This window comes from Notolepis coatsorum (assembly GCF_963971535.1).
Source record: "Notolepis coatsorum genome assembly, chromosome: 18".
Lineage (NCBI taxonomy): Eukaryota > Metazoa > Chordata > Actinopteri > Aulopiformes > Paralepididae > Notolepis > Notolepis coatsorum.
The window spans coordinates 78149590-78166430 of record NC_140182.1 but is presented as its reverse complement, the minus strand read 5'-3'; the positions used below and the strand labels follow the sequence as shown (position 1 = coordinate 78166430).

Genomic DNA, 16841 nt, shown 5'->3' with positions numbered 1-16841 from the left:
ATTCATGTACTGTATGGCCAGTAATTAAAGTACATAACTAAGTAGTGGTTTAATAATACCATACTCTCAATACAGTCAGGGAATTGTACCCCTCAGTTACAATTGGTCCTTCGAGCCAGAGGGTATCAGTGTAATATCTAATATAATATTGATATTAACCATGGCCAGCGGTGAACACTCCCCAAGCGGCTCTCCCAAGCTAGAACGCCTGCAGCGCAGACGTCAGCCACCTCCCTATCTAGAGGAATACGCTGTCGGTCTAATACCTAGCTTTAAACAGACGTTAAATGCGGATAAAGCGGAACACTCTACCATGGAAAGAGAACGCCTCCAGGCTCAACAGACGAGCGAGCGCGAACAATCTGCAGACCAACGAGAGCGCCTTCACGCGCAACTCCAAGCGCAAGCCCTTAGTGAACGCGAACACTCTGCAACCGAGCGAGAGCGCTTCCAGGCGCAACAAAGGAGTGAAGACGACCGCATAAGACTGGAGACCAGACGCCTTCAGACGGAAGAGAACATTGAAAGAGGCCGCGCCGATGCACAGCGCGCCGCCGCCAATGCACAGCGCGACGCCGCCCATGCCAGCGCCGATGCACAGCGCGCCGCCGCCAATGCACAGCGCGCCGCCGCCAATGCACAGCGCGCCGCCGCCCATGCCAGCGCCAATGCACAGCGCGACGCCGCCAATGCACAGCGCGACGCCGCCAATACCCAGCGCGAAGCACAGCGCGACGCCGCCAATGCACAGCGCGACGCCGCCAATGCCAAGCGCGAAGCAGAGCGCGACGCCGCCCATGCCCAGCGCGAAGCAGAGCACGACCGGCTGCAGGCGCAGATGATAGAACAATTGATTGCCATGGCGACACCCCCTCTCTCCGCACGGAGCTCCCGGAGATCATCACGACAAGGGTCTAGGGCACATTCAATGGCATTTTTTTTACAGAGGAAAACATTTATAATAAAGAAATAATAATAATACTAATTTAAAAAAATATATATATATATGTAAATTAATAATAATTATGAATTATGAGTGAATTTGTGTTTCACATGTTGTCATAGAGAAACCTCCACTGCTTTATATTCAATATATATAATAGCATTTCAGGGGAGTGGCAGAGAGACAGCATTAGTCAGTTTTTCTGTTGTCTGTGGACTGTCCCATAACCTAGGATAAGTTACGAAAAATATTAATGCATAGGCTAACGTTACATACTGTAACATTTACAGTATGTATTAGGGATGCTCTATATTGGCTTTTTTACCGATATTCCGATATTGTCCAACTCTTAATTTCCGATACTGATATCAACCGATACCGATATATGCAGGGTTTCCCCGTCCAAAAAACTGAATAATTTCAGGTAACTAATAATTTCACAGGATATATATATAACAAATATTGTTATTGTTTTTTATTTTTTTTTAAACCGATACCGATATTTTCCGATATCACATTTTACTGCCGATATCGGCCGATAATATCGGTCGGCCGATAATATCGGACATCCCTAGTATGTATGCATTCATATTTTTCTTGTGCTTCTATGGTCATAAATACACACATCTTAATGCTATCTATAAGACATTCATACATGCACAAAGTGAATATGGAAATGCAGTGAATATCATACCTCAAGCTGTTTACTCTGCATTTCTTAGCATTTACATACTGTAACCATTGATGATGTATTATAAAAGCTCTTATAATACATCCATGACTAACTTAAACGCTGTTCACACTGTATATATCTTAGCGTATTCATACTACTCTTTTCATACTGTTCATTCTGTTAATAATGTTCATACTGTATATCTTAGCACATTCATACCTACCTTTACCGTTTATTCTATTTATATATCATACATAATATGTAAGTAAAATTACACTGCACTGCACCGCTTCTTTTGCACTTCTGGTTCAATGCTAAACTGGATTAAATGTCTTTCTTTGTTTCAGTACTTGTAGTCTGTGCAAATGACAATACAGTTGAATCTAATCTAAATATCAATCATGCCAGATACTACTCAATTAAGCCAAGAAAGAAGTTTGGTCAACAGTACAAAATATACAAGGCAACCAATTGCATTCCACACATTTTTTATTATTATAGGCCTATAATATGTCCATGTAGAGGTCCAGTCTTCCACTCCCGTTGTTTGTAGTGCTAGGGCCTTTCTGTCACGACTGCTGCTCACCTCAGACTGGACACACGCACGTCATTATAGTGGTAATTTATCCTAGAAAACAAAACAGGGAGATAGAGAGTTATGGAGTTGCTCATGCACTCTACAACAACACACATCTTGTATCTCTTCTCATCTCTAACATTTCCATTCCACAGCATGCAAGCATCCTGCTTCAAGAGGTGTATGATTGTGTATGTGACAATAAAACTCGATTTGATTTCAATATTTTAGAGGGTTTAGTGTTCACCCACCAGTTTCTGCTGTGGGAAACTTGGTATTTTAGTATACATATTTTGCCTGCTTCATAACATCTAACTTTTATAGATCGACATCTTACCATGGTTGGCTTGCAGCATTTGGACACAGACAGGAGAAGAAAAATGTTGACTAGTTCATATAGTTTAACTAGTATACAGCTCAGACAACAACTTAAAGGTCAGGCCAGCTTGACTTAGATATGACATGTCCAAGTAAATCACATCATGTTCTTTTTCTCGTTGTCTTCATATCAATCTTGTGACAGATACGACAAAACCCATAATCTCACCTTTGTTTACCTTTCTTGTCATTATCTGTTATTAATTTGTCATCTTAATTTGTCAAATTTTAAACTGTGCATAATCTTTCTATGGCCATAGAAACAGATAATAAACTATTAAATTTTTGATACAATTTGACTCATCTGAATTTCTACAGTTTCACTGTTTGGCTCATTTAAAATATTCCACAACAGGTTCAATATGTTTTACTGTAATATGTACATGACTACAATGAATTTGTGATTGACAATTATGGGGTAAAGTCTGGTATGAGACAGGTTGGTATGAATAACGTAAAGTTGTAATTTATATAATATTTCAATGACTAGCATACACACCCTCGCTGAACACTGACAATACCATATCATCATTTCAGATTGTAACATATAAAGATGGAACCAGGAGTATTAGGGGAGGTGTTTGACAAGCTGAAGGTAGATGGCCTGACAGAGATGATAGTGTCTGATAGTAATGATAGTGTCCCCCACAGTTACAGCATGTTTGAAAAGCTTACGGTGGGAGGGAGAGGGATACGGGAGGAGGCTGTGGGAGTCCGGGTTCTTTGCAACAAGTGCTGGCCTGAAATTCATGGTGGAGCAGGAACAACGACCCCCATCTTACCAGACAACAGAATGGCTCCTGGAATGAATGAATGAAAACTTTATTTAACAGATTGTAGAATGGGTACAATACAGTACGGCTCAATACACACAATTGTTAAGGGGATGCAGACCAGAGAAAGACGTTTGTCTTGTTTACATCAGGGTCCCCCATTTTCAATTCATATTGACATTTATGACACAACATACATGACATTTATGGCATAGGGACATACAGGTATTTAGTACTGATACATTTGTGACATAAACGGTATTCAAATATACAGTACTGTTACCCATAGATCCTGACAGAGTATATACATATGATGGGGAGGGGACTGTACATTAGGAGGGGGTGGGTGGGTGGGAGAGAAATATACATACGGTGGGGAGGAGAGGAGACTGTACATTTCTACTAATAATATATGTCGTATATTTCTAATCAATATCTAAGGTGATTTACAGTACAATGAGGTTGCTATCTGGAAAAGGAAGAAGGTCATAATTGATAGAATGGTCTCCTCATCTAACTTCAAATATAGCAATTAGAGAAATAAACTGTGCAGGCCAGACAGAAGGAACTATAGTTCAACTCAATTCTGATTTATTTTGCCAAAGGGCTCAGAGTGAATTCAGAAGGTTGCTTTACATACAAGGATTATTTCATAGTACATCAACACATGTTGTACAAAGGATTAATAAGGTTTGCACATCAAACCCAGTATGTACATAAAACAGTAGTCATGTTAACATCAATGAAATAGAGAGTCTTACTGAGCATTACACATGAGTAAACCTGGTTTCAGATATTAAGGATTACACTAAACTTAAACCACAATGGTTTTTCCCATGATTTACTCACATGTAATCAGCAGTCTGTAGTCTCTGGATGGGTCGGTTGAGAGACACAGAAACCCTGGGGGGTTTCTGGCCTGTCTCTCTAACACCGCACTCTCTGTTATATACCCTGATTTCCACCAATAATAACAGTCTAGTAGTACGTTTTGGTCCAATCAGGTTGGTCTTCTGGGAGGGCGGCCCGCCCCCCTGTCTTCTTCTTCGTCATGTGTTCTTCCAGTATATCAACAGCGGGGGGTCTTCAGGTGGCCCCCCCTCCTTTTGGGCTGTGGCATTCTTCCACAGAGGCATCTCCTATTTAAACATTTTACCAAGTCTCTAGTGTATTATGAATTACACTCTTCCAGTATTATCACAGTTTTACTCTTTTGCTTACATTTTGATACTAAACAGTTGATTAATAGATAACTTGATATGTATTTTACCAGACTAAGCTTTGGTGATTAAGCCTTATTTTCTATATATATGGTTTACACCAGGGGTGAAATGACACTATTATCTTCATAATTAGTTTGAATTTTTTATTTTTTATTTTTTTAAACACACATATAAACAAACATGACAACACACGATAAGATACACATGCATTAATATACAGTGTATATCCAACGAAATTACCATTTATACCAACGTCTTATACAGGATATACCCCTAATACCTGTTATCTAAAAACCTACACACATATGCTCCAGCTCGAACCCCCCCCTCCCGGACCCCTCTTTGGATAGTACCTCCATTATCCCTCGCTCCTAACCAGACACTACCATTATAAGCTAGCTTTTATTCTCTCCACCACTTCTAACTACATTGACATTTTGGATTCATTGAAACACAGAATTCTTGCTGTAGATATTTCTTGATAAATCACATCGAGATTATGTAAGAAACCAAACTTTCCGGCACATTTTTTCCGGTTGAAACCAGCGTGATGCGATCAGCTTTTTAGCTACTGTGATACCCGATAAAACCAATCTCTTTAGCTGTGGATTTACTGCAAACTCAAAAACATCATTCAATAGTAATACAGAGGGGTGTACAGGTATATTCCAAGATACGAGTTTTGATAATTGTTGGGTCACATCTTTCCAGAATGTCTTAACTGGTGGGCAGTCCCAATACATGTGCATAAATGTCCCTTCGTCCCCATTTGTACATTGGGAGCATTTGGAGTCTTGTTTAAGACCCATTCTGTTCAGTCTTATAGGAGTCAAGTATGTCCTGTGAATATAGTTAAGATTGATTTGTTGATGGTCCGGGTTCCTTGATGTAAGTCGGACATTTGCCCAGGCTCCTTGCCATCAAAGTCACTTTCCAGGTCTGGTATATCCCTCCTCCAGACAGAGTCTAGTTGGAGGGTTTCATACGGGGACGTTAGTAATTGATGATACAAATCTGAAACAAAACCTCTCGATGTCTCTCTTTCATAGAAGAATTTGTGGTATCTGTGGTGTTCAATTGGTATGTCTAATGGAACACCGTGAGACTTCAAACATAGCCGTAACTGTATGTAAAAAAGCCATGTGGACTTGGTGAGATTAAATTTTTTGCATATTTCTCCATAACTACAAAAACCCTGTTTGTTAAAAACATCCCCTAATGAGTGTATGCCTTGCTCTTCCCATATAGGGAATCGTATAGGTCGTTTTTCAATTAAGAGTGCATTGTTATTTAATAAGGGAGTATGATTGTGCCATTTATGTGGGTTAGGATATTTTTTTTGTGTTTCACGCCATATCCGGATCGCATGAGTAATTATGGGGCCAAATTTCCGTTCACAGTGCTTGATTGGTATTTTAGTGTATGCTATGTCCTTCAGTCTATGTGGGGCTACTATGTTTTCTTCTAATTTTCTCCAGGATACTAATGCTTGGGGATCAAACCATGTTGTCAATGGTCTTAATGTGTACGCCTTAAAATAGTGGAAAAAATCTGGAAATGCCATGCCACCGTCTGCTTTATTTCTCTGTGCGGTGGATCTTTTTATACGTGGTGGTTTGTTATTCCAAATAAATTTGTATGTGGAGGAGTGTAATTTTTTCCAGTAACCCTCTGGAGGGGGTAACGGTAGCATTGAACTGAAGAAGTTGATTCTAGGTAGTACATCCATCTTAACTATTGATATCCGTGCCTGTACTGAGTTTTTAAGTTTTGCCCACCTATCAAGGTCGTCTTTGATTTAGTTTTGGATTTTTGTGTAATTGTGCTTCACCGTTTGTCTTATGGTGGGGAATATTTCCACTCCCAAGCATCTAAAATGTTTTACCATAGGTATCTCTCCTGGGAGGGTTATATCTTTTTTTATGCAGGGGTGTTAAGTGGAAGGAAAGCCGACTTCGGCCAATTTATCTTAAATCCCGATAAATCACCAAAGTTCTCAATCAACTTGAGCAGATGAGGCAATGTGGTGTTGGGGTTTTGCATGAACAATATTACGTTGTCCGCATATAAACTAATTTTATGTTGTGTGCCCTTGATTACGATTGGTTCTATGGATTGGGATTGTCTTATATATTGTGCTAAAGGCTCTAATGATAGATCGAATAGTCCGGGACTAAGAGGGCAACCCTGTCTGGCTGAGCGTGATACCGGAAAGATTTTGGAGATGATTGTACCTGTTGTAATCATGGCCGATGGGTCTTTGTATAATACTTTAATCATATCAATGAATCCTTTTCCTAACCCCATCCTTTCTAATACTGCCCATAGATACGACCATTCCAGCCTGTCAAAGCATAGCATTTCATAGCATCCAGGGACAGCATCGCCTTAGGTATGGTGTCGTCCTTGTTGGCATCTAGTACGTGCAGTATTCGTCTTATGTTATCAGTGATCAGGTGGCCTCTTATGAAGCCAGTTTGGTCCGGATGAACTAAAGACGTCATATGCTTTTGTAATCTGATGGCTAATACCTTAGAGTACAGTTTGATATCGGTTCCGAGGAGGCTTAAGGGTCTGTAACTACCGCACTCGGTGGAGTCTTTGTCTTTTTTGAGAAGGACTGTTATGAGTGCAATATTGTCGTTTTTATGGAAGTTCCCCTCCTTGACTGAGTATAAGATCATATTTAGTAATAAGGGTCCAATTATGTCCCAACAAGAAAGGTACATTTCTGGTGGGATACCGTCTCTTCCAGGAGCCTTACCACTTTGCATTTCGGATATGGCCTTCTTGAGTTCCTCTAGTGTGATCGGTGTTTCTAACTGTTTAGCGTCATCCTCTGAAAGTTTAGGGAGAATAATTTGATTAAGATATGTGTCTATTTTGTTTTGATCGAAGGTCGTTTCTGATTTATATAAGTCGGAGTAGAATTCTTTGAATGTATCGTTTATTTTTTCAGGGTCTGTTTCAAGTACTTGTTGTCCTCTAATGGTAGTTATATCTGCAAATTTTGCATTAATTCTTAATCGCATGGCTAATAGGTGACTATGTTTAGAACCTTGGGAGTACTGCTGTTGTCTTGTGCTGCGTATTTGTATTTCCGATTGTTGTCTGTATATGGCATTGATCTCTATTTTTAGTACGTTAACTTGATTTTCTAGTCGAGTTGAGTTGTTGTATTTTAAAGAATTAAATAACGTTGAGTAAAGCGTTTCCAGTTCAGACAGTTTTGTGCATTGATTCTTGCGCATTTTGGAGGAAAAGCTATCAGTGAAATCCTTGATCATTCCCTTTACCGACATCCATATTATTCTGGGGTCTTGCACCGAGTTTGCATTCTCCCGTAGGAATACTATAAGAGCTTCTTTGAGTTGTGTAATGAATTCCTTGTTATTAAGCAGCATCGATTTAAATCGCCATCTTGGGGCTCGGGAAGATAGTATACCAAATGTTCCTTTTAGGAGTAAATAACAGTGATCTGATAGTGCATTGGGTATCATTTCCACTTCATATTTATCAAATAGTCTCGGGATGCAAAGACATAATCTATTCTGGATAATGTGTTATGTCTCGCAGATCGACATGAGTACTTTCGGGTCGTGGGATTAAAGGGGAACTATTTTACTATTTCTTTCACTATTTGGGCACTTTTACACAATTCCTGTGAGTTTATGGAACACATGTGTAAGGTTTATTTAAAAAAAATATATTTTTTTTCCTTTCTAATCGAGTACTCAAAAGCAGCATTTGTCTACCTAAAAATTTTAAGCCGTTTTGAGGCTTGGCCACGCCCATACTCTGAATGCGATTTGAGTGACAGGGAGAGAGAGAGAGACCCCCACCTGTAGCTCCGCCCATACGCGTGCGAAAGTGAACTCGTAAACAAACATGGCGCACACATATATTTTTGATCCGGAGAGTGACCCCGACTGCGACTCCGAGGAGGAGGAGGACGAGATTGAACGACGAGGGCTTCAAGTCGTTTCTGAGTGGTGGGTAATGTATACTGTCTAACAACAGTCAGTAACAGTAACGTTAGTTAGTAGTTATTTATGACGTTATAGCGAGGTATAACGTTAGTTTTCTTTGGGTAAATTAGGTAGCATGCCCAACGAAAAGAGAAGCATAATGTTATATATTGCATCCACGTCTTACAAGTACAGTAGGAATTGTGTTGAATCTGTTCACTTTACAGTATATGCACTTTCGTTTATGCACTGCAGGTGTGTCTGTGGCAACTGTGCTCGAATGCCTACCGCGGTGGAGAATCTTTGTTGCCTGGAAATACCTCAGGTATTGATTGATTGAAAACTTTAGATTGCAGAATGGGTACAGTACAGCTCAATTACATAAGGGGATGCAGACCAGAGAAAGACTTTCGTCTTGTTTACATCAGGGTCCCCCATTTTCAATTCATCATAACATAAATGACATACAGGTAGACAGTACTGTTGCATCTAGACATTCATGACATACCAGATCTACAAAATATACAGTACTGTTTATGAGTAACATAAACTGGCTAACAGTTACAGAAAACATGCATCTGGCTAATGTCACATTCTTTAGATTGACCTTGAAGGATGAGGACAGGGTTTAGGGTGAATAAATGGACTAACTGTGTTGTTTTATATAGGTCAGGAGAAGATGTGACCAAGCACCGGAACCCCCGTTGTGCATGGTAGACCACCCAGGTTTGGAACCGGTCTGCCTAAACCGATATTCGCTGCAAATGGCAAACAACATTTACAGGGCAGATTATGGGTGTCTGCCAATCCGGGGCGTAAACAAGTATGTATAATGTAATAACAGTACAGCTGTATAATGTATTTGAATACTGTGTTGTGCATGAAGGAATGTCACTGTGTTGTACAGTACAAAACACAATTTATTTTACATTATAATACCAGCGAATATTACTTGTACATCATACAATTGTGTAATTGTAAATGAACAAAGGCAGTTGTGCAAATAGTGACAATTCAAGTATATACGTTGGCTTCCATAAACACATACTAATACTGGGAGGAATAAATCCACTACTATAAGAGGAGTAAATAGCACTGACTTGCCAAACACTTTTAATTATTAAATGGGGTAGTGTTTACAGTGTTCACGAGAATAGTCCACATGAAGGACCCAGTGTTGTGGCTTCAAGACGCATTGCCCAGTTGCCTCTGAACTCTGAGACAAGCTCACAAATTCCAACAGCATCTTCCATACACCACTAGCTTAGCTAGCTATATACATTACTCTACATGCTAATGTTACAACAAGTAAAAATATCTAGTTAGCAAAATATTTACCACAAAATAGTACAAATGCTATTTACTAAGGTTAGGTCATTGAAAATCAGCCTATGACTATTTAGAAAGCTTTACATCGGTTAACTGAGAGCTTATGATAAGGTGATGGAGGTAGCCGTTGTGTAATGCACATAGGATGTACAGTTTACAGGACAGGGTGAATTGAAGTCCACATCATTTGCTCGTATAACAAAATGCAGTTGTTTCAATGTAGGGAGTAAATGAGCCGGGGCTTTCCCTAAACAATGATGTGGGGTGCAGAGCGCCACCATGTGTTTATATACACACACAGCTCAATAAATTAGAACAGTGTAAAAGTCTATATATTTTGCAGTAATTTGTGCAAAAGGAGCCCCACCCAAGTACTGAGTGAACATACTTTTCAGAAGGCCGACATTTCTATATTACATTTCTCTTCAAACTCTCAAGATATTGAATTTTGGGCTTTAAGCCATAATCATCCAAATTAAAACAAATAAAGGCTTGAAATATTTCACTTTGTATGTAATGAATCTATAACCGAGTTTTGCTCGAATTACTGAAATAAAATAACTTTTCCACGATATTCAAATTTATTGAATATATACCGTATATATAAAAATCTTGGGGTTAGACAGACACATCATTGGGCAATAGTGATTGGAGCCCAAAGCATGCGTCTCAATTTCTTTTATAGACTTAGCTGGCACGGCCGGGTATCACCTTAATTCCACTGGGAATTCAAACAGACCTATATCAGTGGAATGCAAAATATCCCAACGCTGATAATAATAATAATAATAATAATAAACTTTAGTTGTATAGCACCTTTCATACAAGGATTTGGACATTTACGGTGGCCAGTTTAGAATTGCAGCCTCCCGTAGGTGCTCTTTGAGAGCGGTTTTGAAGGTGGGTAGGGATTCACATTTTTTGTAATCTAGTGAAAGAGAATCTCTATTCATTATGTACACGGACAGCTGCAGATCGCTTGATGACCAAAGGCATCTGGTTAAGTTTTCAGATGACACTGTCCTTGTATCCCTACTGCAGCGCTCCTTTTCATGGACCTTTTCATAAATAAAATACTTCTTTTTCTTCTTTAGTCGTTTCAGATATGTAGCTTATCGAAGCTTTGTCAGCTGGTGCTGGGGTTTTCTGGGCCGCCACGTGAGGGTCGTCATTCCCTCTTGTGTGGTCCTTCGCATCCATGCAGAATACCCAGACGAGGAGGGGGTATACACTGGCTTCAGACCGCCGCCCCTTGACTAAAGAAAATAAAAACATTAAAAAAAACTCTAAAACCTTTGTGTTACTACTGTATAATGAGTCTTGGTTGGTATGAGTGTGTATAATGAATATAAGTATGGGTTGGTAATAGTGTATACGGTACTCATTGTTTTATGGTTGAAATGTTCGAGATAAATAAAGAACATTACTGACTATGAGGGAGCAGGTTCATTGGACCAATAGCCTGGTCTGGCTTCAGACCGCCCCTTCATTAAAGCGTGACTCATATCCCGCAATGGCATCCTCCATCGAAGGCCTGTCAAAATGCGCAGACAGATGTTCAGGGATGGGAATCTCAAGCACCTGCTCCATGTAACGCTCCGGTTCAAGGATGACGCTGTCAAACAAGAACTCCATGAGCTCGTTCACATAGTCTGTAAATAAAAAATGCCATGTCATGTTATAAATGTTATTTAAATGTATTTGTATTCTTATAACTTTATTATCGTTGCTGTTCAACTGTAAGTGCAGTTTTAGTCTTTCAATAATATAGTTTATGCAGAAAATGACAATCAAATGGGAAATAAGATAAACTAATAAGATGAAAATAAATATGCAGTGCCTTTATAACCCTATACGCTCTATACAAGCCCACTTTATCATATATAAATATCATATTGATAAGCCTTGTGTACTTGGCTTTATACAATTAGTCAAATGTGTATAAATACCAGTACTTGGCCATTTAAAAGGGAAGAGGGATATGGCCTGTTGAGAAATGTTACCCCCAATAGCCAGTGCCTCTGTTTTGTCTGTTAATTTTATATCCAGAGTAATAACCAAATGTTTTAATTTTACTCATACGGCATGGAATCGACCTCGAAATAGAAATGGAAAAATCTAAACCCAAGTGCCCAAGAAATTGCATGTTTTACTCACTGAATGTTGCCGCAGCCCTTATGGGTTTCAGAGTGTAGCCCCCCTTCTTTGCCTTGGGAAAATTTAACTTGAAGGCAGGCTCTCCGGTGGAACTTGTAGCTTGTGGGCGTTTGGCATTTTCATTGAAATGCATTGCAGATAGGTAGAGTCTGAAAGAACAAAAATATATATAAGCAATATATTTTTAATAGATCTAGTAGGTAATCTATTTTCTACATAATGAGTGATTACACATCAGGTGTTCATAATTAGTCATCTGTACACAATCTAAATTACCTGCAAAGCATTCCTAGAAATGGAAACACAACGTTCTTTGGTGCGAACCGTAAGATGACACTGTGATAAGACTCCAATGGAGACGTTTGGTGGTGTGGACTGAGTTTAGCGACATCCTTCAGGATTCTCTTGTTTAGAAGCACTTTTTCAAGTCTGAAGGCAGCCTTTGATTCTAAAGGTAAAAAGAAATTGCATTCAGAAAAAAATATGTTAAATATATACTCATCATGAAAGATGGACAGACATACATAGGTCTTTTGACAATATCAACTTCTGACACATAACCATAGTGTGTACATACGAGGCTTCAACCACTTGCTCTTATCTCTTGAGAGATGGTCCGCATGAAGACACTTTTTAAACAGTGGGTCTTTATGTGTATGGACATCATGCATGTGGTTGAACAGTGACGTCCACTTTGCCACTTTCTCAGGGCCTGTCTGCGATGAAGATGCAGTCCAGTAGAGGTGGTTTGTTATGGCTTGCCTCCACTTCTTCACCACCAGACAGTCCTTGTCCTTGGCCACTTGGTCCACCTTCTTAGACAACCCTTGTAATAGGATTTTGCAGAACATAAGTCATCATCCAGTCTATTACATAATTGATTTACTTACCATGCTATACATTGTTTACACAGCTTAATTTTAGACCTTTGATATCATGCATATTTAAACAGAACAGGATAACAACAGCATAAGAGATTGAATGTGTCATACCCTTTGCTAGATGCCAGACATCATAGAAGTGATTGATGCCCTGATCTCTCAGGAACTTCTGAATCTGGGGGTGACGGTCTGTGACAATGCAATCCAATGTCACACCACTGTCCTTCAGAAGAGCTAGGCTTCGCTGCAATCCTTCTTTTTCCATTTGGTAACTGCCACCAACCTCATTGCTCTGTTGAACAGAACAGAGGCAGAACAGTATTTATTTATTTTTCTAGATTTTTTTTTGTATTTTTTTTTTTTTATTATTTTTTTAAACAGACATATAAACAAACATGACAACACACGATAAGATATACAAGCATTAAGGCGGCTAGGTGGTGTAGTGGGCAAGGCACTCGCCACCAGTGTGGAGACGCTAGGATTCGCGTGTTCGAATCCAGCTCTCCACATTGTTTTCAGTTTAGCTGGTCGTCCGTACTAATACACATTGGCCGTATTACGGGGAGGGAAAACTGAAGGGTGGGGATCGAACGTTGTGAACAAGCGACTCCTACAAGTCGGTTGGTGCGCCTGCGCAGTAGAATCAGGAAGTGTCGGGGGCAGCGTGAGCCTCCCACGCGTTACTCCTCGCCACTGAGAGATCGAGCTGCGCAGGTGAAAAGATGCGACTGCTGTTACCTCAAGTACCGGAGGGGACTTGTGCTATGTATGACTTAGTCCACATTGCAGCCGGCTTGTGGGAGGCAAGAAACAGCGTTCGTGACAGGGGAGGGTTGAATTGGATGATACGAAATTGGGATGGGAGAAAATATAGAAAAATGGGAGAAAAAGTGGATAAAAAAAAAAAAGGATATACAAGCATTAATTCACAGTGCATATCCAATGAAATTACCATTTAGTCATGTCTTATACAGGATATACCCCTAATACCCGTTATGTGATTATGCCATTTATATAATAATAATAATTTAGGATCGCATTGCTTAATTGGTAATTTGGTGTATACTATGCCCTTCAGCCTATGTGGAGCTACTATATTTTCTTCTAAATTTCTCCTTGGATACTAATGCTTGGGGATCAAACCATGTTGTTAGTGGTCTTAAAGTGTACGCCTTAAAGTAGTGGTAGAAATCTGGAAATGCCATACCTCCGTCTGCTTTGTTTCTCTGTGCGGTGGATCTTTTTATACGTGGTGGTTTGTTATTCCAAATAAATTTGTATGTGGAGGAGTGTAATTCTTTCCAGTAACCGTTTGGAGGGGGTAACGGTAGAACAGTATTTATGTTTGGACACTAGGGGGCACACCAGCTCTATTATAAGAGGCTCTGTATTCAGAGCTAGTACATGCACCTGCGAGGATTCACTCTCAAACCTGGAACTGCTTATCTGCAACAAACAATTGACAACTGCTCTGTTCAACTTCATCATCATTCATCTTTTCCTTTGGACAATAAAACCCTGCAAACTACATCGGCTGCATCTTGGACATTCAAGTCATTCAATGAGACAAGCAGCCACTACAAGTAGTATACCGGTATTCACCTGCACTAGCTGGATGTCTATGACAGTGTTGGAGTCTAGTTCCATGACGGAGTAGCTGCCGTACTTTGCCTGTGGACATACAGGAGTAGAATAACAATTTCATCAATGTAGTGCAATACTCTGAATTAAATCATAAAGTAGAAATCTGACATTGGGAAATGCTTCTAACCTGGGGAGTCTGCACGCATGTCGCCGCCAACGATGACCTTATTCTTCTGGCTCAAAGTTGCAAGAGTCACCTGAATGAATGAATGAAAACTTTATTAACAGATTGCAGAATGGGTACAATACAGTACGGCTCAATACACACAATATCGCCATACTACTACTGTTACAAAGGGTCAGATTAAATCGAATATATATATTTATTGCTTGAGATCCCTTGTATAATATTTGTATATCGTTTGATATCCCTTGTATATTCTTTATATACACGGAATATCCCTTTACCTGGGTACAAACCAGACCATAATACTCGCTCTCCTATTGGACAGCGACCCCTAGGCGCCAACGACCATACACCCAATGGCAAGTTCAAAGGCAACGCCAAGGCATGTCTCAACATGTCCAAGTCTGCGCAGTAATACGAGACAGAACTGAGGTTGGCACTAGATAATTCACCTTACGTATAAATACGGCGCAGGTGGAAACAGCAGCAATTCGTTCATTACTAGTAAAGCCTTCACCACGAGACAACGTGTAGTGAAGGGGGCAACTTTGCCTCTGAATAGAGCCTTGAGAACCGCGTGCGAATAGATTGCTAAAGTGTCAGAGTTTAACGCAGTACCGTTGAGTTCGACTTATTCTAATGTGAAGTAATAGTCTATCATTTATAGTGTATCGTGCGGCTACCGTTCTTCAGTGACCAGCATTACCACCGGTTCGTCGTGTATATAGCTAGTGCACTTATCCAGGCTGGGCGGCCTAAACTCGTGCCCCCACCCGAGGAGTCCTAGACGAGAACCGTTGGATATGTACACCGGAGAACCTACACCGGCGACTGCAGAACCTTTTCTGGTTGGATTATATTGCTTCACAGGCTGCCGACATGTCATTTGCATAAATTAGGAAGAGTAGCGGTCCTAGTATGCTTCCTTGTGGAAACCACACAGCTCACTGTGAGGGGGGGGGGGGGGTAGAGTACCGTTTACCTCCTGTTGTGTCTTCCATTTGTTAATAATGGCAGGTTCCAAGTACATCCTGGCGTGTCTCCGAAACGCGTTGTACTTCATCGTCTTGACGCGGAATGCATTGAGAACCTAATATTTTTTAAGACAAGAAAATAATAAATTAATAACGCTAAACACAAACAAAATGGAAACATAATGGATACATGACTTATGCAATCAATACCTTCTCCATTTGGTTGAAAGATGCCCCTGTGAAGTAGACAGCAGCAGAAAGTTGTAGGTTCCCTGCAGGTGTGGTTCCAATCAATGGCTGACTCGCCCACTTTCTGCTAAACTGGCAATGGGGGCACCGTTGATTGACAGCCAAGAAGGTTCCTCGCGTTGTCTTCTGGACATCACATGCAGCACTGCACACCGGACACTTTTGGAATAACTGGAGGAGACAGTCTTCGTATACGATGTATTTAGGTACATCGTATATGGGTGGTGAGGCTTGCCTGCTCAAGGGATATGAGCGTAAGAATAAAGAAAAAAGAAACACAATGACGTAAATAAATGACGTCATCTACATCAGAACTGGCACATTACTATTAGAACAGCATTACTATTTACTGGCTAAGAACTTACGCTAGAATCGAGGACTCGGTCGTCGCTGAGTCAGGGGTGTAGGTGGAGTCATGAGGCTCTTGGTCCTCAAAGGGGGAGCTGAAGAAGTCATCGTCATCCAAATCCAGCCGTGGTCGTTTACCGGATCGAACCGTCTTCACTGGTGTTGAGGTGGAGGGAGCAGGTTCATTGAACCAGCAGCCTGGGGTTCCAACTCCAACCTCTACAGACGCCACTTTTGCCTGAACAGCTATTTAGAAAACATACAGTAGTTTAGTCAAAGAAGGCAGACTTTAGTTCAATGTGTACAGATTATGGCCTGTGGATGATATTACAGTAGATAGATTGATATCTAAAGGCTATTATAGCTACCAAAACTACATGTGTGCATTACATGTGCAATAGCTACAGAATTGATATTCTAAGCAACACATCACAGCACTAACTGGAATACATAATTTGCTAATTGATCAGAAATGTTACAAACCTTGACTTTTGACATGCGTCTGTAAAGTTCTTATAGAGAGCTGAGTGCCAATAGATATTCTATTTGGGGGGTCGGTCTGGCAACAGATGTCCCGGGAGCGTGTTGCGTCCC

General features: G+C 40.3%; 1 protein-coding gene and 1 long non-coding RNA gene across 2 annotated transcripts; one reads left to right on the top strand and one right to left on the bottom strand.

Annotated features, from left to right (window-relative positions):
* Positions 1-8789: 8789 nt before the first annotated feature.
* Positions 8790-11110, top strand: LOC311245562. The gene is made up of 3 exons (XR_014620746.1): positions 8790-8860; positions 9204-9358; positions 10959-11110. It is a non-coding gene; the product is annotated as an uncharacterized lncRNA (long non-coding RNA).
* A 227-nt stretch (positions 11111-11337) lies between these two features.
* LOC311245406 (uncharacterized protein) lies at positions 11338-15739 on the bottom strand (the record flags this gene model as incomplete). The annotated part of the gene is made up of 7 exons (XM_084335249.1): positions 11338-11516; positions 12022-12170; positions 12298-12469; positions 12599-12847; positions 13014-13194; positions 14508-14576; positions 15659-15739. 7 exons carry the CDS (start codon positions 15737-15739, stop codon positions 11338-11340), a joined length of 1080 nt encoding a protein of 359 aa, XP_084191375.1.
* Between the last annotated feature and the right edge of the window lie 1102 nt (positions 15740-16841).